This window comes from Cavia porcellus, unplaced genomic scaffold (assembly GCF_034190915.1).
Source record: "Cavia porcellus strain 051 isolate PalLab524CR breed Dunkin Hartley unplaced genomic scaffold, mCavPor4.1 scaffold_4, whole genome shotgun sequence".
Classification (NCBI taxonomy): Eukaryota; Metazoa; Chordata; class Mammalia; order Rodentia; family Caviidae; genus Cavia; species Cavia porcellus.
Window position 1 is genome coordinate 51,106,164 of NW_026947487.1, and position 26,715 is coordinate 51,132,878.

Genomic DNA, 26,715 nt, shown 5'->3' on the forward strand with positions numbered 1-26,715 from the left:
TTTATTTGAGACAATTACAAAGAAATACAAAACCACTGATGTCCTAAGATGTTGCTTTATTAGGGAAAGTGGCACTTAGAAGCTGTGGACACATACTAGCACAAATGTATGCCTCAGCAAGTGACCTGGGGCAGGAGGATCACCAAGTAAGTTGAGGCCCGCCTGCACCAGGCCAACTCCAAAACAAAACAAAACAGGAAGGCAACTGTAGTAAGGCTAAAACTATGAGCTCTGCCACTATCTGAAGCATTAAAGACTCCTCACACGAAGCTAATTTAAAGGGTTTTTTTTTTTTACAATTGATAATTCTACAAACTCCACAATATAAACGGCAGTTAACTACATATTTTAAATACTGTCATAAAAATAAAGTCATTAATTCTATAATGCATTTACTAAACTAAGAAAACAAAGTTTGAATATAAGCATATTTAATAAATTAGGAAACAACTGAACTAGCAGACTGACTTTCATAGCATATACACAAAGGCAGTGGAAACAAATGACCACTGTTGCACCACAGAAAACCTTGGGCTGCTCTGACAGTTACATTCTCTTCCTCTAGCCCCTAGCCTGACACAGCGCAGGCAGTGCCCAAGCAGGGACCAGGCTGGCAGCTCCCCGATCCCTTCTCTCCCAGGGAACAGACACTGTAGTCCCCACTTCTAAGCAGCCTCCTGAGCTCACACCTATGGGGCAGTCAGAAAGGGTAAAAACACTAAATGGCAGGCATGAGCTGATTTCAAATGTTTTTAGTCCAGGCTCCTCTCTTTAGATACAATGTTTAGAACACCAGTAGAGCAAAAACAAGTTTTTAAGAGACATTTCCAAAAACCCCAATACACAACTTAGGAACAATGAAATCTGCATCGAAAGTTAACATTAAGGAAAATAAAGTTTTAAAACTCATGAAGGAAGTAGAGCTAACCTGCAGAGATAAACACTGACAGGCAACTTATGCTCTAAGGAAGTAAACTTCATGTCCGGTTCCAGAGTAACAGGTATTATGTTTCTAAAAGTTCTCACTAGGGTTCATGCCTTTTTAAGACTCTGTCTTTAAAGGTATTTAAACTGATTTTATTGTTCCTTACCACAATTAACTCATCAAAGAGGAAAATAGTAACATTTTTTTCTTAGCATGCATGTACAAAACAATCTAGCATTTAGTCACCTCATTGACCTAAATGTTATCAATTTTAAAGAAGGATCCAGCCCTCTCAGAAATGCTGGAACTTTTCCCATCTGTACACCTCAGGAAGCACTCTAGCCTTACCCTTTCTCCAATGGTTTTAATACCAGCTGACTTAAATATAAGGAAGAAGGAGAGTCAAGTGTATAAAACTGAATCATTGGTTAAGATTTCACATGCACAAAAACAAAAACAAAAACAAAAAAACCAAAAAAACCAGAAAGAAAAAACCTATAGGAAGTTTAAATGTTTGTCCAAAAATAAACATGCACAGGTGGTTTGACTACTTAGCCTTTTCTGGATGAACAAAGCTAATTCTGATGACCTTCATTTGAAAACAGTCTAATATTCTATAAAATCTTAAATGCATTTTTCTAATCTTTTAAGTTGCTATAATATTTATTTTCTATAACAGACACAAGTTGAAAAACTTTCTAGGTGGTGCTAATCTTTCTTAAAGGTAATGCATGATACTGTAATTGCTCTATTGGCATAAAAGTATTTGAAAAATTAGCAGTCAAACACCAATCCATAAGTACATTTAATGTACACACAAGCCCTGTTAGAACTATAAATGAAAGGAGGTATAGAATTCTAAACTGTTGACCATCAAAAAGCAAACAACCCTCTTAAGACTTAACAGAACTTGAAAAAAAATTGCTTAAACATATGAATTTAAGACTTGACTTTATTCAGCAAAATCATTTATTTACACAATGGGGAATGCTGGTTTGATTTTTGTCAGTGAAATAAAAACAAACTGAACAGAGACAATACTGAACTGTATACGTCTGTATTTTCAGAGTTGACCCAACTGTTTCCTTACCTGTATCAGGAACACCAAGAGCAACAGTATCACAGGGACACTGGTTAACAATACACCACACAGGTTCAGTAATAACCTGGGAATTTTCCAATGGAATTACCAACTTTTTATTTTTTTATAAATATATAAAAAAACAAAAAGTCAGCAGAACCAGCACTATGATGTATTACACAGAGTATATAGAACTCTGAGGTCAGCGGAGCGAATCAGTAAAAACCTTATCAGACCATCTATAGTTTCAGAGTGATCTCTTCTGCAGACCACTAGTACAGAATCCAAACAGGTGAAAAATATATCACTTTTTAGAGGACAGCAATGACCTGATAAGGGTTTGACAACGGAAGTTATGGGTAAAAGGGATTGCAGAGCATAGCCCCTATTAGAACAAGCTAACTTTCCAGATTTTCCAAATTTAAAAAAAATAAAAAATAAAACAAACAAAAAAACCACTTCAACATGAAGCTACCATACAAAGTTCTTCCATTTTCCTTTGTAAAAAGTCCAGAGTTTGCGATTTAATCCTGGGATTTTAATGTGAACGACAGTTTTGGCCTGGACTTTCCCTTGCCCAGGATAATTTTTTGCTCTTCTTTTTGTTGCCGCTGTCGTTCCTGCTCTAGTTTCATCCTTTCCTCATGAATCTTTCTTTGTTCTTCAACAATTCTCAACTGTTCTTCAGCCTGAAAGTGAAAAGGAAAAGTAAGTTTCCAGGATCTCCACACCAAGACGGCTAGCACTGGGGCTAGGACGCGAGCTTGCAGGAGACCACGCACAGCAGCCTGCTGGACAGAGTGCCAAAGACCAAGGAAATTAGGAAGAATTCTTAGTAACTCTGCGACATTTTTATGAATAATAAATTAACAAATTGTAGGAAAACTCAAAACTCCAAAAATGTGCACGTCTATGACTCATTCCTTGAGTTTAGCCTCGGAGTCCCTCTACCTTCAGTCACCAGGTTAACAAATTGTGGTTATAAACCAAGGCACAGATTAATTCACACATGTTACCCACCAATTACACCTTTCTAATTAGAAAGAGGCACAAGCCTCACAGGAAAAATTTCCACTGGAGCTACATTATGCTGTCCTCATGCAACCCAGCAAAAAATTCCTTAGACCCAGACCCAGCACCCTGGAAAGAAAACATGCAGCACCTGCCTGAGCTGACTAGACGCTACCTAATGTCAAGTGATCCTTTAATTCTGGTAGTCCCTCGCCTTGTATCTTAAGCAACCCACTTCCTTCCTGTGTTTCTCCACAGAAGGTCTTACCTCTTTATAAAGAGAGGTCAGGCTATTCTCATGAACTCTATCTTTGACACATTTCTCCTTCCTGCCTTCCAAAGATACCACACTCACTTCCTCACTCTCAGCCAGACGAAACTCCTCTTCTGCTAAGGGACATGAAGCAACAGCGAGTGACAGTGTGGCACAACTTGGGGTGCACTAAGACAGCAGAGGACCACAGCAAAGCTACGCACCTACAATGCAGGACACACTCCCAGGGCTCCACGCCCCCTGAGCTAAACAGGGCCACTACCAAGACGACCTTTTCTCAGCCTTGAGTTTTTAACCCATCACATTTGTCTCCCTTCCCGCTTTCCGATTGCGATTTTAAAGCACTCGCTGTCTCTTCTGGACTGCCTTCCAAGCCCTTCTCCAATTCCAAGTTAAAGTCTACACCCGTTACTCCATCACTCTAACGACGCTGTCTTCAATATGGCCAGTAAGCTAACGTCAAGGCCCTTGTCTCTGTAAGGCTGACCACTGCTGCTCACGCCTTCGGGCTGAGGGGGATTACAAACCTTAGAGTTCATTCCACGGGCAGCAAAACAAGGAACACGGTGTGGTGGGCAGACTGCCACACAGAGGACACGCAGCACTGGCACAGCGCATCCCCTGCAGCCAAGCCCACCTGAGACAAGGCAAGCAGGAGTGCCACTGGCAGAGAGCTCTGCCCTCCTTCCTGCGCCCCATGTGCCACTGGCCAGGGGATACCACCTCCCAGACAGTTCAGTGTCCCTTGGAAATCTGAGGTGTACCGGGCCAGCCCGTCCTGAAGTCAGCCGCCTTTCTCTGCATCCAAACTCTGAGCTCAGCCTTGTCCACTCCTTCCCCGACAGGCCAGCAGTTCGAGATTTCTTCCTTCCTCTTTTCCCTGTTCCAGAGTTTGTTTCCATTTCCACCACCACCCTCCCTGCGCACCCCTCTAGTAGTTCTCCTGTTTCCACTGCCGTTCAATGCATCCTGTAAGGACAGCCTGATTTGCCGTTCCTGACCCTCTCACGCCCATGGCTCCCACCAGCTACAGAATGGCCCAAGTTCCCAAAGGACTGGGGCTCTGCTACCTTCCTGTCACCGATACCCTAGTTGCCCATTAAAAGGCACTGTGACCTGCCATGACCGTAAGACTTTTTTCACTAATAACTACCACAAAATAATTACATGCTTCTGATCCTCAGGAAACTCATATGCTAACTACTTTACCCAGTTTCAATAAACCCCACATGCAGAGGCAAGAGCTTGGAGCACACAGCTGAGCTCTCTGTGCTTGTGCACACATGTGTGTGTATATGCGTGCTTGGGAAGCCTCTGCTGCAATGCAACGAAGGCTCAGGCCGGTCTCCCTGATCCAACCCAGCCCTAAGGAAGCGGGAAGAACTCTGGGGAGTGAGGCTGAAAGGACCAGAAAAAGAAATAGTAGTACTAAGTACTACAACCTCAATTCATCAGAGGAATTTCATTAAAATTAAGAGTACATATTTTACCCAATCCCACTGACAAAAATGTGTGTGACAGTATATGCTATCTGAATAAACAATACTTTGATAATACTAAAACTGCATTTTTCTTTTTTTTTTTTCTTTGTCTTTTTGAGACAGGGTCTCCCTGTGCAGTTCAGGCTGGCCTTGAGCTCACTTTGTAGCCTACGCTGGTCTCAAATTCGCAACAATCCTCCTGCCTTAGCATCCCAAGTGCTGGGATTACAGGTGTGAGCCACCACTACCAGCTTTAAAACTGCACTTCTTAAAACACTTTTATGAGGGGCCAGTGATTTAGCTCAGGAACTCGAGCACTTGCTTGGTAAGCGCGAGGTCATGCATTTGATCCCTGGTACCAAAAATAACAGAACAGAACAGAACATATACTGCTTTTTTACTCAACAACCTAACTTTATGCAGTGTCCTGGAAAGCGTGCACACACACAACACTGGCTATATTTCCAAGGTTGTTTATGGCAATGCACTTGTAACAGGAGGATTGGAGAAAAATGCTTCTCAATTGCCCACTGACTGAATCACAGATCTCTAAAACAGACTACTATACAGCTGCTTTAAAACAGAGTGGTGGTGGTGGAGAGAGGCCATGTTCTCCAACAGTTGAGTCTGCAAGACTCAACTGCCGTGAAAAAAGCAAAGTACCCAACCCCACAAATCATTGACTTTTGTGCAATAAATGAGAACAAAAATATGCATTTATGTCTAACTAAATATGGAAAATAGTAATCAGTAGATAGATGGGGGAAAAAAGAGAGGAACTAGACTTTTATTTTGGGGGGAAAAATGCAACCCTAAGATCACATTACCTAATCAAAGAGTTCAACATTTAAAATAAAGCAACTTCTTCAAAAACACAAAATACTAATTATACTGCACTGAAATTACTTTTCATTACATTTATTAAAAAAATCAAGTGTCCTTTTCAGCCCGGCCACAAACCCAGGAGACTGAAGTGAGACTGCATGTACGTCTGCCAGGAGCAGTCCACCTGTCCCAGTTAAGCCTCAGTTCGGAATGCCACATCCTTCTGTAGCACTTCACACCACAAGACAGGCAGCCAGGGAGGCAGGCAGATCTCTGCCTGTACAGAAAAGCACATGTCTCTCACTCTGCCTTAGCCTCACACTCCTAGAAGGGTGAGGCTCCTTAACACAAAACCCCAAGTCACTCCGCTGTAAACGGTGGTCCGGGGATCCTCCTGTGTTTTTTTTTTTTTTTTGGTCTTTTTTTTCCTTTTTATCGGTACCGGGGATCAAACTCACAACTGCCTGCTTGCAAGGCAGGCACTTATGCCGCTGAGCTAAACCTCCAGCCCCATCCTCCTGTGGCTTTAACCCCATACCTGTTTGCTAGGTGTTTTCTAAATCGTGGTTTACATCCTGACCAAAACGCTTGCCAGAAAACATCCACTGTTTTCTTCTCTGCATTTATTTCACATTGAGGCAGAAGAAAAATATTCACAAAAAGGAGAGTAAAATATTCAGCTGATCCATAGGACTGTGTGGCAGACATAGCAGAGACCAAGGAAAAAACTCATTAGGACAGACCTTGCTGGTCCTTGTACCCAAGACAGCCTCCACTTCTAAGAGTGACAGGTACAAAGGAAGAGACACAAGCAAAGTGTGCTACCGCAGACAGACAAAGGCTGGGTCACCTCTCCCGGTGATGTTCCTCAGTCAGTCTTCCGTAACATTACTTACACCACTCTTAAACTGTCTGTGACCTTCACCAACATCCCTTGATGTTCAGGTAAGGACACTGAGACCCACTCACCACTTACACACACACACACACACACACACACACACACACACACACACACACACTGCTGCAGTCCACATGTGGACAAAAATGACCCAACTAGGATTCACACTGCTCCTCAGAAATGTGACCTCTGGCATTTTAGACCTCCCAAGACACAAATCCTGATCCACTCTACCACTTAAAAACACTGTATTACTATATACCTTTCTACAGCTAATCAAATGAGTAAGAAAATAAAAAAATAAACGAGATGCTGTAGTCCTGACCCTGAAAAAGAGACACAAGGACCCTGCACTGTGGCAACAAATAATGCCTGCAGTTACCTACACAGGACACGTGGTCCCAAGTGCACACAAGACTATCAGGGCTAGGGTTCTCCCAGCAGCACAGTGCTAGTCAGGAAAACTCAGTCCTGATTTACATTCCCAATACCAGAAGACAGAGCGGAAGATCATTAGCTACCCCATGAAGAGACTGTCCTCACTTGCTCCTCTCACTTTAATCACACTCTTGTTAGCACACATGCCAACAAGTGATTAAGAGTGACTCTGAGCTGGGCACAGTGGTGCACACCCGCATTCCCAGCAAGTTCCAGGCCAGCCTATGCCCCACCATGAGCTCGAGACCGACCAGAACCACATGAGATCCTGTCTCAAGGCCTCCCCGAACAGAATTTCATGACTGACCTCATCAGTGTTACGTGCAGAACTCATGGGCTCCGAGCTCAGACACACCATTCCGCTGCACCGCAGGAGACACACACTACCTCCCACACATTTAGCCTTTATGTTCCTGAAAAGCACAGCTCTCATCCCTCCTCAGTGCCGTGCCCTGCGGTGCGCTTCCCTTTTCTCCACACACCTGCTCATCTCCGGCGCTGCACCGAGGGTCTGTCTGCTCTGGTCATACGCAGTCGCTTGCCGTTCCTACTGCCCGGACACAACCCAAGCTGCACAAGTTTACTGATAGCCTGCCCTCTCCAGCTTCTGAGAACTGCTGCTCTGTGCATGGCAAGCCCCTCTTTGACAGCCTTCCTCAGCTCCCAGATTCTGTCCTTCAATGCATTCACTGACAGGCATCTAGAAAGTGAATTCTGTAAAGCTGCTGCACTAAATACACTGACCCTGACAGAGGAACAAGCCTCTCTGACACTGGCTGAGAATCTGTCCCTCATCCCCTCCATCCCAAAGGCGAGGCGATCAGCTGACACACACACAGCACTATCAGAGCCCAAGCACGGTGCCAGCTCACCGTCCTGCACACTAGCAGCCTCCTCTCGTTCCTGTGCACTGCCTTCCCCCACTTGCTGCACAGAAGCACCCTGAGCTGGATGGCTTAGAACAGAGCCCTTCACGGCAGTGACAGCACCAGCAGCGCAGCCCAGGTGCTGCCGGGAAACTGGGGAGAGGACCTGCATCTGCCCTTCACCTCTCCCCCTGGCAGGTGGCCTGTGAAAAACATCACTCCACAGAGAAGACCCTGGCCCCAAGCCTATTCCCCTCATCTAGGGCAAGTACTCTTAGGCGTCTGACAGCCTCCCTTCGCCATGCCCTCAGTGTCCGTTAGGACTCAGTGGTGGCATTTCTGCTGACAGTCTCAGAAACTTCGTGGTTCTAAGTACATTTGCTACTGCTCTAACAAAATACCACCCACTGGGTAAATGATCAAGACGTGGAATCTCTCAGTTTTAGCACCTGGCAAGAGCCTTCATACTGCACCAGCATAGGCAGAGGCCTTACAGCCGGGCCTCCCAGTGTCAGCACCAGTCCCCTCCATGCCAGCACTGGCAGCCAATTCTACACACTGGGGCAGAGGAATCCGCATGCGGGCTGTAGCAGGGCACAGCACAGGACAGGAGGGATCCCGCGATTTCCCTGAGATCATCCCCACCCTTGGCCCTGCCAGCGCTCTTCCTGCCAAGGCCCGCCTAAATGCCATGCGACAGCTGGAGCCTGGGCACACTCGGGATGGCCTGTCTCCTCGCCAGTCTCCGGGGCGAAGCAGCCCAACGCGCCTTTGAGTTTTACACAAACTCCTTTCTAGTTAATTCTGCCTTGCACAGCACTGGGACCTACCCTCCTTCTGTTTCCATTACAGTAGGTCTTCCATTTATTTTCGAGCCCTGACCAGAAGTTTGTATTTCCACCAAGCCTTTTTTAAAGCAACATACACATTTTCTACAGTGTCTCAAAATCCTTCCAGGTTGTTTCTACCCAATCCCAAACCCACATCAACATCTACAGCTCAAAACAGTATAAGCTATATTCAATGCAGTCTGGAATCAGGAACAGCAGGCTCAAACTAAGGTTCAGAAGGCCACGCCCCACGGAGGCTTCCAAAAGACCCTTGCTGTCTCCTGCAATGGGGGAGGGGACCCCCAAACAGGGCCTTGCAATTCCATGGACAGGGTGCAGCTCTGCAGCTCTCACTCTGCTCTGTCATCTTCTCAACTGGGGGACACATCTCCTGTCCTCCTGTAGCCCACTCTCAGGGGGACCCACTGCCAATTCACTGCACCTGCCACGATCTTTTTCTCTGCCATCTACAAACACAGGCACAGAGTTTTCTTAAGAAGTAAGAAGTCTGCAACCTGCTCACTCTCCAGGCCTAACTCCTTCCTGCAATGACTAAGCAACAAATACTTTCTTGGGCTGTATTCTCAACTAGCTCTAGCCAAACAAGATATTCCAGATGACTAAAACTAAGAACGTCCCAGGGCGTGTCTTCAGGCTTGGGTACTAAATACCACTCCCACCATGCCCCGTCCCATCACCCCGGACCATCTTCCTGCTGTCTGGATGTATGCTGCAGTTTTACTTTGAAGTACTCTCTCTCTGCACCATCTTCACTGAGAAAAAAATTTTTTTTTCTTATACTACTCATCTTGTCCTGTGTTGTGGATTACCAATATACATGGTCCTTTAGTTTTAGCTTTCTTTTTCTTCAGACTGAGACTGCTTCAAAAAACATTCAGACTCATAAATGCAAACACCTCATAACATCAAATATTCTACATTAAAATGCTAAACTAGAAGCACTAAAAATACAGTTGGCAGAAAAACAGAAGTGGTGTTTTCCTATTTTTAAACAGATTCTCACTCTGGCTTCGTTATTACAACTTTTCAATTGCTCTATACTCCCTTTTATATCTCTATTATGTAAGTATGAAAGTCTCTTTATGGTTAGGTTATAAGGTAGGAATAGAAAACAGTTTATACTCTGGTACACTTGCTCCAATGCTTGGTATGACAACTACCACAAAATACAACACTGCCCATCAATTACCGATTAAACAACAACAACAAATAGAAAAAAGTTAGGAAAGAAGAATGAGGTCAAAAACCTGTTTTAAACCACTGCAAATTTGGGAATTCTCTCCAGATCAGCATTAAAAATCTACTCAACTATTCTCCTTCTGGCCTGAAATACAAAGTCCCTAAATGCTTTAAAAGAAGTCAAATTATAAAACAGGAAGCAGCGTCATACAGCTGGAAGAAAGTTAATCAGTGCAGAAGCCCTCACACAGGTTCCTACTCACCAGCTTGGCCTGTGCTTCTGCAATTTTTCGGTTATTCTCTTCCAGAATTCGTTCTAGCTCCTCACGTTTTGCCCGTTCTTCCTCCTAAAGGGGAGGACATGTTAAGATGTTAGAAAAATACATTGTTTATTGTTATCCATCAATATTTACTAATCTTTCTCTGAACTTTTTGATCTGACTTAAAGGGCAGCTATACAGCTACCTTCTCTCTGACAAATGATAAACTGCGCAGTCACTAAAATTGGTTTCTAGCACTAAATTTAAATTATCCCTCCCAGTCCAAACAGCAACCGACTACACCCTCCCTAGTGATAGTCTCCTGATAATTATTACTAATACTTTAATATCACACAAATCAACAAGGACAACTACAAAACTGGATAGTATTTACCAAATTAAAAAAATAATATATAAAATATAAATAAAGTGAATATTTGTCTCACCAATCATGTATACCTACGTATTCTTTACCTATACTCCTTTAATCAGCATTAAAAGTTGAATATTTACTGTCTTGTCCAGTGTCCTGCAGAGTGTGCTCCTCGGCTGCCATACGCGCCAGCTTCCTCTTTAAAATGATTTGTACTGTTAGCTTGGCAATACCTGCATCGGCAGCTCAACCATTTATAAAGGAACAACATACAAGGAAGGCTGAGCTGAGGAATGCAGATGTTTATGGTAAGAAGGAACAAAAAATGTAATTCATCATTCCTAAGGCAAACAATTAATAAGAAAAATACATTTACTGTTAGTGAAAAATACAAATGGTAATCCGTACTTCATGGAACTACGGGCTGCTTCCATGGGGACAAGTGGGCTTAGCACTCGGTGTTGACAACTGCTAAAGGCAGCTCAAACTGTCACCTACGGTCTGACCTGAGGTTCAGGAATCCGGGGAGGCATGGTCAGGAAATAAAACTCTTCCGAAATTTAGCTTTTCTTGGAGAATTTAATGAAATTTTATAATGCAAACTATATGAAGACTGCTTGATGATTTGGGCAGTGTTCGAATCACAGCATACATAGTCAAATGATTTAAATATTTGGAAAGACTGTCAGGAGGGTTGTGTCCGTGTGAAAAAAAAAAATTGTTAATACGAAACAAAAAGCAAATGAAGAGAAAAAAATCTTACTATGATTAATAACTCGCTACAAGATAGCACAATTACTCCAAAACTCAGTATTAAAAGCACTGATGCAATTCAAAATTTCATACTTTCAAATAGTGTAGTCTGAATCCACTATTAATGGCAACACATATATCTAAAGACAGGACAAGGGAAAACACAATTCAAAAGCTAAACTTACTGGGAAGCAAAGAGATTAATATGTCAACTTGTCCCCGTAATGCCGAAATGGAAAATGACAATGAGTCATCAATTTTATTAGGTCAGTACTTCAGTTTAGAGAATTTAACTACACGATTTCCTGTGTCACACCAGTGGGATTCACATTCGTCACGCAAGCTACGGTGTGGGACACTCAGTGCTCTACGGAATTCGCCTTGCGGCTTGGTGACTTTCACCAAGCTCTAGGATCCCGGAGTAATCAGTGCGAGCAAGCCATAAAGCTTCAGTAGCAAATTACTGTCTCACAGAAAGACATTTTCAACTTCTGCTCCCGCTGCTGACAAAACAAATCATGTGTTTAGCTTGACTCCAGACAAGGACAACCTGTTCCTTCATAACTCTCTAGAGAAAAAAAGGAGTTGTTAGTAGGCACTAAAAAAGTGGACGAATGCTCTGGACATGTTTCCTAAAAAGATTCCTGAAACACATTAGGAATGGAGGGCCTCGTGAGCAGAACGCTACAATTAGTCCACTGTGCTGAGCCGGGGTTTGGGGAGGGGAGGGAGTGAAAGGAGGAGAAGAGAAGAGTAGAGTGAGAAAACCTATTCACCCGAAGCAGGTGCTGTCACTCAGTATTAGGCCCTGCGCTTTTGCTCTGACTGAAGGCAAAGCCTCTCACAGTCTAGGTGACAGAGTGATAAGCAGAAAAGTATATACAACCACAGGTGGAGTTGTAACTCTCTCCCTTTACCACTCCCTGTCTCCCCCACCCTCCCAAAAAGAATGTAAGTCCTGCAGCCATGGCAAAAGTTTCAAACACTTCTCAAATGTGTAAGCCAGTTCTATTAAATCAAAAAAGTATCCTTGAATACGTTTTATGAAAGGAACTTTTACGTATCAGTCAGCACGTCTGAATAGGCTAGAAAATTAACTTTCGCAGCAATGTAAGTTTAGATGAGAAAGGAATTCGATAGTCTGTATTCCATCTCTTTCTGAACTGAGCAGGAGGCACAACCCGACACTGAAAGTTTTGCCATGGACTGTCTCTACTTTCCAAACGACCGAGCGTTACCTCTCTAGCTTTTTGGGCTGCAAGCTCAGCTTGTCTCTGTCGCTCGAGTTCTTCGAGCAACTGCTTTTCCATGATGCGCTTGGCTTCCTCCACCCTTCGGAGAACTTCTCGCTCAATTTCATCCTTCCTTTTCTCCAGTTCTTCCTCTACCCTTTTTGCCACCAATTCTTCCACTCTTCGCGCCGTTTCTTCCTCGATGAGTTTTTCTTCTATTTCTTGCTGCCGACTAGCAAACAGAGCACAGGAGAGACTTAGGTATTTCAAAAACCTAAGAATTACCCACCACTCACTTTAAGACTGGCAAATCACTGAACCTCACTTTATCTAGGTAACTCTATCATATTCTAGTTAGAGAAACACAGGTATATTCACAGAGCCTAAGCTTTATTCAGGAACTATAAATATGAAACAAGCCCACTTTTGTTCCTAACTCCCTCCATGCCAGGACAAGCTGTGAAGATATGTGGGTGACCCAGGTCAGGCCTGGCCTACAAGCAAGTCAGGAGGCTACCCACCTGGCTGGCAGTTTGGTTGCATTCACTTCCCCTTTACTCTGGAAGCAAAGATAGAACACAAACTTGCGGGACTCAGAATGCTGAAGTCATAGTCTGGGCAGCATTTACTGAAAATGCAGGCTAACTTATTTACTGTGTTAAATAAGAATAGAGGAACTGTCTATCATCTACTTTTCTCCTTTGCTAGCTGACTCCAACTACAAGCATCTCTAGAGGGAGGAAAAGCAGAAAGGTGAAAATATATTATCAAACATTAGTGAAGCATGATAGTACTGTTTTAATTGCTTCAATCCCACTGTGACACTATAAAAGCAACTTACTCAAAAGTCTGCGCTGAAAGTCTTAGCACTTATCAAATGCTAGCCTGCAAGTCTTGCACACTACACCAGCAACAGCCACCAGCCTCGTGTATCTAACGACTGCTACTGAGACAAACACAAGCTCTCAAATACTGTCAACTATTTAGGATAAACTGAGAATCTTAAAAATTAATGTTACTGGTTTTTGATGTGGCTACTAGAAAATCTCTAATTGTGCATGGTGTTCACATCATATTTCTGTCCAGCAGCACACAAAGACAATAACTTGTGCTGAAGGAATCAATCAGAGGCTCTTACGGCATATTTAACTTTTTTATACCAGGAATCTAACTCACAACCTTGCGTCTGCCAGGTAGGCACTCATGCTCCCTAGTTCCTCAGTGTATTTAAATTCTGAGAGGCCAATGTATTAAAGCTCAACCTTCTCACAAACCCACCAACCTAAATAAAACTTGCAATGTTTACAAATTTTGATAAATGATTTGACATACATGTAAGACAGTCTACAACTGATATCTAATAGACCCGCTGTGTGACCTTTAAAGATCTCAATCTAACTCAACTCAGTTCTAGTCTCGGGGCAATGCAATCTTCGCTAAGAACTTTCATTCTCAACCCCTATTACTTGTTTCCAGTGATATCAGACCAACACCAAACTATCTTCAACGACTGATTCACATCGGTTCCTCATCCACCCTCTACCATTGCTTGGTTCAGCATCCATCAGCCCCTACAAGGAGGCAGCAGACACTAGAGAACGCTTGTTCTGCCTTAAGGTCCTAGGTATTTGCAATGCCCACTCTGAGGACACCCTGAGGACTCTTGCTTCTTTTAAAGTATTTCTTTCCTAAAACTAACTTTTTAAAAGGTATATGAGAGCCTAAGACTTATGCTCATTTTGCTGCTTCTACATAAATGTAGGATTAGGGTAATTACAATAGGTCTTTTACCCACAGCAAAGCTCAGCAGAAGAGCACACATGTTCCACAACACTAAAAATAAAACAGTCGTATTCAAAGAAATTAAGGGACTTCATTCAATGAGAAGTGAATGCCAATTTCAATATAAAAGGTTTCTCGGAGTATCTAAGAATAAATAATAAGCAAGGTTCTCAATGACTGAATCTGGATTATGAGTATATAAGAATAATAAACTGTTCTTTTGTATATCTAAGTTTTTCATACTCCTTTTTATATGTACACACACACACACACACACACACACACTCACATACCTATACATATATTTTTTATTTCTTAATATTTCCATCCACATACATTTTCTAGTTGACTCTGGAAATCAGTAAATAGAATGAAGGTTTAAAAGAAAGTATTTAAAACCTCAAATATATTACAAAGCAATTCTTAATTATCGACACTAAGTGAAACACTACTGATTTTTCAAAAGACACAGGATCCCAAAGTTTTGCTCAAGCCAGTACAGACTAGGTGCAAAAACAAGGCAAGGCCCAGTGTAAGCATGTAAGCAGAGAAGCTCCCGCTTCGCAATGTGATGAAGGTGGAAGGACCTAGGCCACATCAGGCTCCTGTCAGGCTGCCCCCAAACAACAGCACAGGGCTGCAGGCCGCCTCTCCTTGGACCTGGTCAGTGCAGAGGGAGGGAAGGAAGGACCACATGGGACTCGAACTTGGCCAACTGTCAGGACCGGGCGGCCCCCTGCGTCCTCCCTACCATGACCTCACCAAGGCAGAGCACAGTGGGACGGCAGGGCCTCCATCCTGCTCCTTCAGCACAGCCTGGCAGAAATGTCTTCCTGTGACACCCAGGCTGAGCTCCTGGGTGTAACCCCCATCTTCCACAAGCACTGCAAGGTGGAACCTCTGTGGTGATCCTTGGGCTCGGGATATAATCCTGCACATGCAGAGAACTATGGCCACACAGCATCCTTTAATCTCCTCTTCACACCTGGCAGAATCTGTTACCGGCCAAGAGCACATGCTGCAGAACACACCATCAGTGTTTCAATGGACCTGGTACTGCACCATCAGGTCTCCATCTTTCCCACATTCAGGTATCTTAAAAACACTAGTCATAATCTGCTGTGAACCGTTAAGAGTGCAGCAGGTCAGCTGCAAGGGTGGGACCCGGGCAGACTGCATGGGACTGCTAAGTCTAATACTCCAATTCTACCAGGCTTCCTTCTAGGAACGGCACCACACCATCAACCGTCTGCCATCCGAGATCAGAGGTACTGACTTAGTACCTGGGGGCATCACACACTGTGCCCAGGAGCGCTTCACACAGTGCGGCAGGATTTAACCTCCAGATCCCTCTACCAGGCGGGTACTGACCTCTCATTTTTTATTCTGAATGAGGAAGCTGAAGCTAAGCAGTTGTTGATGCTGCAGAGCTGTGACTATAAACACTGGCAGACTCCAGACTACTAACTGTACTACCTTACCTGACAGCCAGGGAAATGCAAGAGGACACTACTAAAAGGGCTAGTAAAAAGCACAAAGAAAAATTCACAAAGTCCTCAACAGCAGCCAGAATGCTGTGCTCTGCTGCTGATTCACAGCATTACTTCCAATAACATATAGTCCAAAAAGCAAAGCTGCTCAAAAATCTCTTCTTGGTCCTGATTTTTCTTTTTTGCTGACACAAGGTACCTGGCATCCAGAATTAAGGGAGGAAAGGTTTATTTAGAGCAGTCTGCAGACGTTTCAGTCCAGTCAGCTGGCTCCAAGGCAGGATGGCTTGGCAGACAGGCGCTGCAGAGGAGAAACAGTTCATGGGGAGCAGAAGGTAGCAAAACACCTTGACAGCTTCTTTCTGCCCCTTTCAGTCTTCTAGGCTACCAGGATTAGGTGGGCTGATTTAGTAACCGCTCACCCTTAACCCCAGCATCACACAAGATTCAGCCACCTCTGAGCAAGCCCCACCTATGATCACATGAAGCTTTTGGGGGACACCTAGACTCAAGCTGTTACCAGCCGTCTCCATGAGCTTTTATAGTCTAGGTCTTAATTTCCCATGCAGGTCCAACAGAGGCAGGCCCAGTCACCTGGTGGAGGCAGTGTGACTTTAAAGGTGGATTTTCTCTGGCTCCCCCTGTATTGTGCTGTCTGACAACTGAGGCCATTAGGTCTCCCTCTGGCATGTTCCTTCAACCACTGTTTCTTCCACAGCCTTTGAGTGTGTACTGAACCCACTGAAAATCTGAATCAAAATATATCTCTCTTTAAATGATGGGTGCTGGGTATTCTGTTCCAGCAACAGCAAAGCAGCTTAGCTAATACAGAGCCCTTTTATGTATCTCCTAAGAATTACCTGCACAGACCTCATTCAATTTAGGTACTCTTAATGTGCCCTGCAGTTAAACAGGGAGGACAGGCAGACCTTTGTGTCACAGGTTAGAGTAAGTCACTGGGTCAGTAATGTTTTCTTGATTTGCCATAAGTCATTTTCATCTCCAACAGCTCACACAGCCTTTATACATCACCTCAAAAACACACAAAACAAAGTGGAAATACTGGTGTAGAAAAGGGTAAGAGGGACTCACACTACACTGCAGGAACAAGAGGGTTATCTTCTGAATTTAATTTAGAACTATGTGGATTAGCTACTCAATAATGACTCTTTCTTTCTCAGAGTCCCTAACCTCTGGCCCAGAGACAGACACAGGTCTTTTCTTATTAGGAACAGGCCTGCACAGCACGAAGAGTGTAAGGAAGCTTCACCTGCATCTACTGCCGCTTCCCATGGCTGGCATCACTGCCTGAGCTGCACCCATCAGATCAGCAGGGGCAGTAAGAGTCTCAAAGGAACAGGAACCTCCCATGAATTGTGCATGTCAGGGATCTAGGCTGTAAGCTTCCATGAGATTCTGATCCTAAAAGACTCGCGGCCCTGTGGGAAAACTTTTCCACAAAACTTAGCTCTAGAATCCAAAAGGTTGGGGACTGCTACTGTCTTACAGTACCAGGGCTACAACTATTAAGTTCAGCAGGTGAGCTACATTAAATAACCTCACTGAGACTCGCTGAATGCCAAGCACCACTTCCTTTCAACCTCAGATTCTGGCAGAGTGGAAAAGCATGCTTCAGGACCACGGATCTACCCTGTGGCTACCCTGGCGGCCTTGCCTTCTTACATTCTACACTCATTCCTCAGGACAGATGAGGTGTCTGCCCACCAGGACCCTCCCTTGATAAGAACAGCTCTATCCGGTCACTGAATCCAGCTCCATGCATTATTACCTACTAAGTATTTCAAACATTCAATCTCCAACCTTCACAACACAGGTACACCATGTCACAGCTAAGAAACAAGCTCAGAAGTGATTTATTTAAGCCTCAGAATTTGAAGCAGCAAACCAATCTGGTCTCTAACTGTACCACAGAGTCCCCGTTGGTTAAACTCAACAAATGACTATTCTCTTACTGCATTTCTCCATCTTCCTCTAGACTTCTTGAAGGCACAGCCAATACCAAATCGCTTACCATGTCTCCTCTGCTCCCACTACGGACTTCCCATGGCCAAGACCCACATCTGTTAAGGTTCACCGGGTCCCTCCTCATCCTCTGCCTGGACCATGTCATACACTGTCTCAACCACACACTGAAGCTGCCTCGCCTGGCTTCAACCCTCCATTACCAACTTAGAGGAGCTCAGGGAACCCTAGACCAGGCCCCACGGGAGTGCCAAACGGAAGCCCCTCACTGCGCCTCCCCCTCAACCTCTCCTCAGCAAGTAGCTAAGGCTGCAGCCACGGACAGGCGCACAGCAGCAAGAGAAAGGCAGATGAGCTGTGAGAGCCACACTCTCAACATGACATTTCCACTTATGTCTGACAATTCACACGCCCCATGCTTCCTGAATACGTCTTTTGCTAACTGCCCCTAATATCCCTGCCTCAACTTACAGTACCCTCTCAATTTCCACCCTATAACACAGTTTAGAACGTGGGATCAGTTTAGAACGTAAAAGGAGGACATGCAATTTACTGGCTCGAAACTTTTCCTGTTTTCTAGAATGGAACCGAAGCTCCTTTTCATGATACACAACTCTCCATGATTTCTAGCCTCGCCGTGACTAGTACTGACCACTAGCTGAATAACCACACCGAACAGTATCTGCGCAGACAACCACTTCTCATCCTCAACCAACCTTCCATCACTGTCTCTGCATCCCTCCCAACACCTCAGACCACACTAGCACATGCATGACGCGGAGGAACTTAGGGTGCAGGTGCCCATGCCCCTGTTCTGTCTCCTAGATGCTTGCTATCTACTCATCAGCTCAGAACACCTAACTGCTCCACTCTCCAAGCTGCATCACAGATCTCTACTGCCCATGTGCAGCTTGCTAAATGCCTGCAATCTTCTTTGCTGAAGTTGCCTTTCATTTTTCCTACACCTCTTAGCTTTCCAGTGAAGCAGAGTACTGTAGTTACTCTTTGGAGATCTCCTTTGTTCTCACATTAAGAATTTATGTCAATGTCCTCTTAGGCAACTTTTCACATCCCTATTGAAAAGGACTTTATCTGCCTTTTCCAGACCCAAAACTTAGACCTTAAAAAAAAAAAAAAAAAAAATTCAAGGTTTACCAAGAAACAATTACTTCACCTTTGTTTTCACGTTTCAGTGACAGCTCCAGTATAGGAAAAGCCAAAGCTGCAAGGGTTTTAAAGAAGTGTTGACAGCAAAACAGCTCCAGTTTCCTCTGTAATTTTAGCTACGCTTGGAAAAAAGATGTGCTGAAAATTACATAATACAAACCCAACTGCAGGAAACTATAACCCCCAGATATTTTTGCACACACAAATTCCTTTCAGAAAAAGCGCAAGTTCTCTAACATTCCTGCCTTATGAGCACTTCTCAAATATTCACTAAAGATATGAAGACTGCTGTTTTAAACAGAGAGTTAGCACTGTTTAACTCCACTTCCCTAGGAGGCTTTCTGTAACACAATGCCTGAGTACTAGCACTGTGTGCCATAATCTCAAAGTAAAAACACAACAAAACTACATTTAAAATCCAGAGATTCATTTAGTAAGATACCTACTCTAATGTAAAATCATCTGAGAGGTGACTCAAAAAAAAAAAAAAAATCACATGATTCTCTGCAAACCGAATTTCAAATAAGGACCCTTGATTTTGCCTACATAAAAGTTCTGCATGAAAATGCAAAACAAAAACGAAAGCAAATGTTCAAGTGTCTTTCACACGAGTATACTAGAGAGAGACAAGAATGCACCTGCTTCCTAGAGAAATATAAAGCACAAATAGAAAGAAAAGGGGCCGCCTGGGACGACGGTCATACAGGTGAATTTACCGGTCAAACTAATCACACACTGTATACTGACGTGTTTCGTTTCTTCACATCTCAAAAAAGACAGGGTAATAAAGGTCAGAAGGAAAAAAAGCAGCCACAACTTTAAGAGGAACAAACAGAAGCAAAACCTACGGGGAGTGGACCACCTAAGAAATGCCTTTGACCCCTGCCCCAAATCTAGGCTTTGGTAAAAGGCTGCCTCCGGCCAGCTGCGCTCCGCATGTCCCGGTCCCACCGCTTTCCCTACCCTAGTCCACGCGGGCCGGCGTGCACGCCCCACCTCTCGCGGGTCCTCCTGGGCCTTCCCCGGCTCGCACCGCGGACTCCTCCCCTACTTCCGGGACTCCCCAGGCTCTCGCGCCAAAATCGCTTTCTGGCCTCGAGACTTTGCCGCTACAGCTCCGCGATTTTCCCTTCCAGCCTCCTCGTGGCTCTGTACCGGCCCGGGCTTTACAAACTTGGGGAAAGCCCGCCATACCACGGCGACTCAGGCCGGGCCCTGCAAACGGCGCCTCCTGCGACCCCACCCCGCGCGCCCACCGTGCCCTCCTCAGTATCCCCCAACGCCACCCCGGGTCCCCGCTGCCCCCGACCCGTCCCCGCTGTCCCCCAACGCCACTTTGCGTCTTTATTACCCCCCTGACCCCTCTCTGCTGTCCCCCAATGCCACCCGCTGCCCCCTGAACCCACTTCGCTGCACCCCGACCCCTCCCCACTGTCCCCCAACGCCACGACGCGTCCCCGCCGCCCCGCCCCCACTCTCCCGCGCCGCTCCGCGGGCTCACATCTTCCGCTGGCGCTCAAACTCGGCCTTCTTCTCCTCCTCCTCGCGCTTCTGCTTCTCATCCAGGCTGCTGCGCTTGCTCACCGTGCGCCCGAAGATATCGATGCGGTCGGGCGGGGACGAGGCGCGCTCCCGCTCCCGCTCGCGCCGGGACGCCGCCGCGTTGGTGGAGCGCGAGCGCGAGCGGGACTCGCGCCGCCGGTTGCGCTTGCTCTCCCGGGACTTGGAGCGCTTTCGCACGCGCTCCTTGTCCCGCGAGCGCGAGCGGGAGCGGCTGCGCTTCTTGTTGTGCTTGCTGCTCTTGGCGTGCTTGGAGCGCGACGAGCTCCGGCTCCGCGACCGGCCCATCCTTCCGGCGACGCGCCGACGACGCCGGCCTCTGGCCCCTCACGCGCGCACCGCTCACCGCCGCCGCCTCCGAGCGCTAGCTGGCTGGCTTGCCGAGGCTGTAGGAAGGCGCGCTGCCCTCCGTCTGCCTCTCTGTGGCACTCTGCGGGCTCCCGCCGCCGCGCAGGCCGTCTCCGACGGGAAGGCCGTAACGCAAGGAGTCTCTTAAGATGGCAGCTGCGGCTGCACCGGCCGCCCTTCCCACAATGCCCTGCACGGAACGTGCCGAAGCGTGCGTCCCGCCCCCTCACGGAGGAGGCCGAAAATTGGCGAGCGTATCCGAGCGCCCTCGGCTCTTTCCGTCTTTTCTGCCGGAAACCTGAAACTGTTGGCTGTTGGCCTTGCTCGGAGGAGGCGTGTGTCTTCCGGTACGAAGCCAGCGCCAGGTAGAATAAGTTTATCGCCTTTTAGTGCGATTTAAATCCTGTCTAGGGAGGAGTTCATTGAGTGCATTATTTTCGAGGCGCTGTCTTGCTCCACCATCCCTAATGTATCCCAGTCACCCTGGGTGGATCACCTCCTTCAGGGAGCTTTGATTTCCTTCCTTGAAAAAAGGAATTTCCAAAGTGGCTTGAAAGATCCCAGGAGATAACCTGTACAGCAAGTGTTTTCATGCTTCCTGTCGGCCTTGTAATGCACTGAGTGCTTCCATTTGCTTACGGCTTTTCTGAATTAAGAACTACCGTGATCCCCACTTTAGAGATGAGCACCCTGAGGTTCAGAGGTACTGAGCAAGTGCCCAGGCTTACACAATTGGTAGGTGGCTGAGCAAAGACCTGGTGGTGCACACACGACTCACAAGCCCCCGTGAGCTTGGTCCAGGAAAAGAACAGGGTCCTAGATGTTACAGGAAACGTTCAGTGTCCAGCCCTCCCACCAGAGAGGCACTGTTGACATTTTCAGATGATAGGACCCAGCACTTGAGAGGCTGAGGCAGGAAGATCACCAGGAATTTGAGGCCACCCTAAACTATGTAGTGAGTCACACACACACACACACACACACACACACACACACACACACACATAATAGGAAACACTGAAAACCTGGGGTCCGACATTGTTTAAACTTAGTTCCTTAAAAGGCTTCACCCAAGGTAAATAAAAGAAAGAAAAATCAGAAACTTTCTTTTGAGCAAGGTGTAACCTATTAAGTGAAATAATAAAGCCTTATACACAATAGCAACGACAGTCATAAAATACTTAAGAATAAGCCTCATCAAGTTGTAATATCTTTATGATCAACTTTGGTTGAGTTGCAGAAAAAGGTTGAGTGAATGGAAAAGCAGAGAGGTTATTTTCTCAGGGAAGCAGTCACCATCAAAACTAGGCCAGTTCTTCCCAAGTCAAATTAAAAACAGTGCGGCTCCTAGGAGAGTCCCGGGTATGTTGGGGACTGTGTATGGTAGCACTCATTAAATAACTTCACATTCTGTATAGAAGATCACATAACTGTGAATTACACTTCTAAAAAGCAGGAAAAAGAAGAATGGGGATCCAGTCCATTGGGACTTATGTGGGACCCTAAAAGTTCCCTAAGTTTGTGTGTAGAAAGCTCCCTCACAAAGGCAGCAGCTTTTGGAGATGGGGCCTCTGGCCTTATGAGTGGATTAACCCACTTAGGGTTAGGGTTAGGGTTAGGGTTAGGGTTAGGGTTAGCTTAGGGTTAGGGTTAGCTTCATGAACTCCTGAGTGGTGGTGGAGACCCTAGGAATTATGACCTCTGTGGAAGAAACAGTTCACTAAGGTGTGTCTTTGAAGGGTATATTTATCCCCAAGCCCTTTCTCCTTTCCCTCCCAGTCTCTTTCCCTCCTTCTCTCTCTCTCTGTTGCCACAAGGTAAGCAGTTCTGCTCTCCCCACCAGAATATTCAGCCCCAACACAGACACAAGAACAATGGAGCCAAGTGACCATGGGTTGAAACTTCTAACCCATGGCCAAAATTGGTCCTTTATCCTTTCATGCTCCTCATCTTGAGTATTTTGTCACAGTGATGCAAAGCTAACAAACACTGGCTGCTGTAAAAATTACCAAAAACCCAGTAGCTTATAAACCAGACAAATTTATTTGTGGAGTTTGGAAGGTATAAAACTAAATCACTATCTGGTAGATATGCTAAGAATTCTCTGTCTGATTCCAAGATGGCACCTTGTTGGTGCCCGTGGAAGGGAACAGACTGTGTTCATGTGGTGCAGTGGACGAGATGGAGGACTTGCTTCTTAATGCCCTCCATAAAAGCACTGATTTATAAACACTTATTTATAAGTAGGGTGTAGCTTATATCTAGATGTCTCCCCAAAGCCTCATACAGTCATAGCTAGCACTTTGGGGAGGTGGCTGGTTGATGAGGGGGCACTACTGGATCATGAGTGTGACAACTGGACAAATTGATGATTGGACTGGTGTAGAATGGATCTCCTAAAGACAGATGCCCCACCTTGGGCAGGGGTGCCATATAAAGAGAGAGGGGAGACAGGCTCACTGCATCTGCCTACCCTGCTTTGGACTGTTTCTTCTCCGTGATGCCCCTCTGCCATGCTGCCTTGCATTGGTGCCAGCTGACTATGGACTGAAACTTCTACAAACTGTGAGCTAAAGTAAACCTTTCCTCCTTTGACTTGTATGTGTCCAGTATGCCGTCCCAGTAACAAAAAGCAATGAAGACAGAGAACTCTTATAATGTGATTAATTCCATAAATACTCCCCACTCTCTATGTTCTTTTTATGGCCTGTTAGGCCCTAACACAGAGTTTTGGAGGGAGACGTACATTCAAGCCATAGCAGTGTCCTAATAAAATAGGCCCCAGGGGAAGTGTTCAGCCTTCTCATGGAAGAGTGGGGTAAGACTTGGACTCCTCACCTCCAGAACTAGCAGCAGTAAGTTTCTGTATAGAAACTACCCTGTCTGAAGCCACCCTGTCTGAAGGACAAGACAGACGTTAATCCCAAGAGCTCTACTCATCCCCCGCCCTGATAATGCCAACACCTTGATGATCGGATTTCAACAGGAATGGTGAGGTGGGGAGGGCAAGCATTCAGATCATAGCAAATAGTAAAGGTGTGCCCTTTGATGAATTAAACAAAACATCAGCAGAGACAGAAAAATAGTGGAACAAAAGAATGGATTATCCTTTTTTTTGGAAATACACAAGTAATCATGTAAGGTAAACTGTATCAAAATAATTTCACTATAATGGAAACATTAGGATTTGTATATCCATGTATAGAAATATACCATCTATAAACCATCTAAATCAATATCTATATACCTGTAATTGTATATACGCACATTTAGGATGGTCAAATGCATCTTTATGAGATCTGATCAAAAATACAGCGAATGCTGTTGGCATTAGAGATCTCCAGACACCAAAAACTATTTTGGTTCTATTTATAATATGCAATTCTCTACAAAGAATCCAACCTTTTCCCCTCAGACAAGTAAATGATCAAATTCTCCTGAAATAATGAATGACAGGCAGCCCTTTGGAATGCAAGGTTAGTCAATTATATAAGTGTATGTCTGTATACAGATAAATAAACCAATGCCTTTCTAAGAAACGGTTCCTTCTTACACCAGAAAAAAATGAAAATCATCACATCAAATAACAGATGCAGGCATGACTTCAGTGAACAAGTAACCCTTCTAAATGGCTGGTAAGAATGTGAACTCGTACAACCGTTATAGGAATCAGTATGGAGATTTCTCAAAGCACTAAAATTGGAAGTTTGACTCATCTATTTCTGTTCAGTGATACATGTGCACCAGTGTTTATGGCAGTGCAATCAATAACAGCTAAATCCTGGAAGCAGCCTGCATGTCTATCAACAGACAAATGAAGAAAGAGAATGAAGTGCCTATACATACGGGAATACCACTCAGCTATAAATAAGGGTAAATTCAAGGCATTGTAGGACAATGGATACACTTGGAAAATAGAATGTTAAGTGAAATGATTGGACACATGAGCTTAAATTCTATAGGATAGCTTTCATTTGAATCACACTAAAAGGGTTGATAGAAGAAAACAGGAGGAAAAAGGATATGGGGTGGAAAGAGAGAGAGAGAGAGAGAGAGAGAGAGAGAGAGAGAGAGAGAGAGAGAGAAAATCTTTCACAAATGGGAAAGGATCCAGGAGGCTGAGGGTGAGAGAAGTGGGCAAGGGGAGAGAATTAAAAAGAAGATGTATCACGTGCAGGTGCCCAGGTCCCCACTGAGTGTCATAAACAAGCACTACAAGAAGAATAATTATAAAAGGGGGAGAAGGGGGACTTAGGGTCAGAGAGGGAGGAGACTAGGAAAGAATCAGGATGTGTTGCATGCACCTCTCTATTCCAGGGGATCAGCACATACTTCACATGCTACAAACAGGGACTAACACAGTTTTCTTTAATGGAAAAGGAATCCTACACTCAGGGTTTAAAAACCCTACCCTCTATCTAGGAAAAGCACACACAAAGCCCTAGGTGCACTCCGGTGAGGTCTGTGTCCTTTCTGTCCCTCTGCTTGCAGAGAAAGACAGCAAACCTGTTCAGACCAGACAGCATGTGAGGAGGGCAGGCCTCAGCCAGGTGGGGCCTGAGCTTGTTGGGCTCTGACTGGGCTGGGCCAGAGCAGCAGGCTGGGGTGACAGGGCCAAACTAGAAACACATGTGGGCTTGCTGGAGAACCTTTCTTTCAATGGATCATTCATCGCAGGCTGTTCAAGGGTAGTGTCAGGGGAGCTCTGACCACAAAATCTGAGGCATGCCAAGAGGCAGGCAAAGGGGTTTTCTTTTTGAAAATATTTTTATCTTTATTGGTACATGATTTAGCTGTTATGTGCTGCTATACACATGGGTGTGTGTGCAATGCTGTCGTGTGGTGTCTTTAACTCTTTGGGGAAGATACTTAGAAGGAGGAGAGCTGAGTCTAATGGCCTTTCTAGTTTCCATTTTCTGAAAACCCCCATAGTGATTTCCACAGTGGTTGGACTAGTTTACATCCCCATCGATAATTTAGGAAGTTTACCTTTTTCCTGCAGCCATGCCTGCACTTGTTATGATTTGATTTCTTGATTTCTTGATGGCCATGCTTTGAAGGGTAATTTTGATGAATGCAAAATTTGAGGCTGGTAGGTTTTTCCTTTTGAAATCTATCCTTGCTGTCTGATGCCTTGTTGTCCCTAGAAGTCTGATGTGAGTCTCATCATCAGTCTTCTCTAGGCAAAGTGAACCTCTCTCTCTAGGTTCTTCATGATTTTCTCTTTGCCTTTCCTTTTTTGCAGTTTGAGTATATGGCTTGTTTTGTTTTTGGTGGTTATCTTGTTTGGAGTCTTCTAAGTATCTTCAATCTCTGATGAATTAGTCACTTTTCAGTTACTGGTACAAAATACCTGATACGGTCAACTTAAAGAAGGAAAGTGGTTTGGGGCCACAATTTCTGATGTATCAATCTGCGGTTACCTGGCTTCACAGCAGTAACAGTGGAATGTCTCATCCATTGATAAAAGGTCAGCACCTTCCTCACCTAATCTCTTCTAAAAGCCCCGGAACACATGATATTAGGAGGAGCATTATAGATGTAAACCCTTCATTTTCATTAATAATGTGCAGCAAGTTTCAGCCACTATTACCTCAGAATTCCACTTGTTCCTTCCTCTGTTTCTTCTCTATCTCACCTTCACATGCATCACACTTCTCATTGCAAGTGCCTCACTGTTCATAGATATTCCTGCTCTTTATCTTTGCTTATTCCTTTTTCTTTTTGTGCTTCAGTTGGCTAAGTTTCTCTTGACCAGTCTTTAGTCCGTGCATGAGCTTACTGAAAGTTCTCAACTTGGAACCTGCTCCATTCAGTTTTAAGTCCATTAAAGAGTACCCAGTCAATAATCTCTGACCTCAGCAGAAGCCAGAACCTTTACAAAATGTATCTCATAAGGCTCTATCCAAAAAGTTACAGGTAGTGGGGGAAGAGG

General features: G+C 44.9%; 1 protein-coding gene across 2 annotated transcripts; it reads right to left on the reverse strand.

Moving 5' to 3' along the window:
* Window positions 1–1,859: 1,859 nt before the first annotated feature.
* On the reverse strand, window positions 1,860–20,972 carry Arglu1 (arginine and glutamate rich 1). Of its 2 annotated transcripts, none has more exons than XM_063247011.1 (4): window positions 20,374–20,968; window positions 12,457–12,682; window positions 10,096–10,179; window positions 1,860–2,695 (listed from the first exon to the last, which is right to left on the reverse strand). In XM_063247011.1, exons 1-4 carry the CDS (start codon window positions 20,718–20,720, stop codon window positions 2,531–2,533), a joined length of 822 nt encoding a protein of 273 aa, XP_063103081.1. In that variant the 5' UTR covers window positions 20,721–20,968; the 3' UTR covers window positions 1,860–2,530. The 2 variants fall into 2 exon arrangements, 1 of the variants encoding a protein (XP_063103081.1); XR_010046884.1 differs by having other exon boundaries at window positions 2,499–2,695; window positions 10,606–12,682; window positions 20,374–20,972.
* Window positions 20,973–26,715: the final 5,743 nt, after the last annotated feature.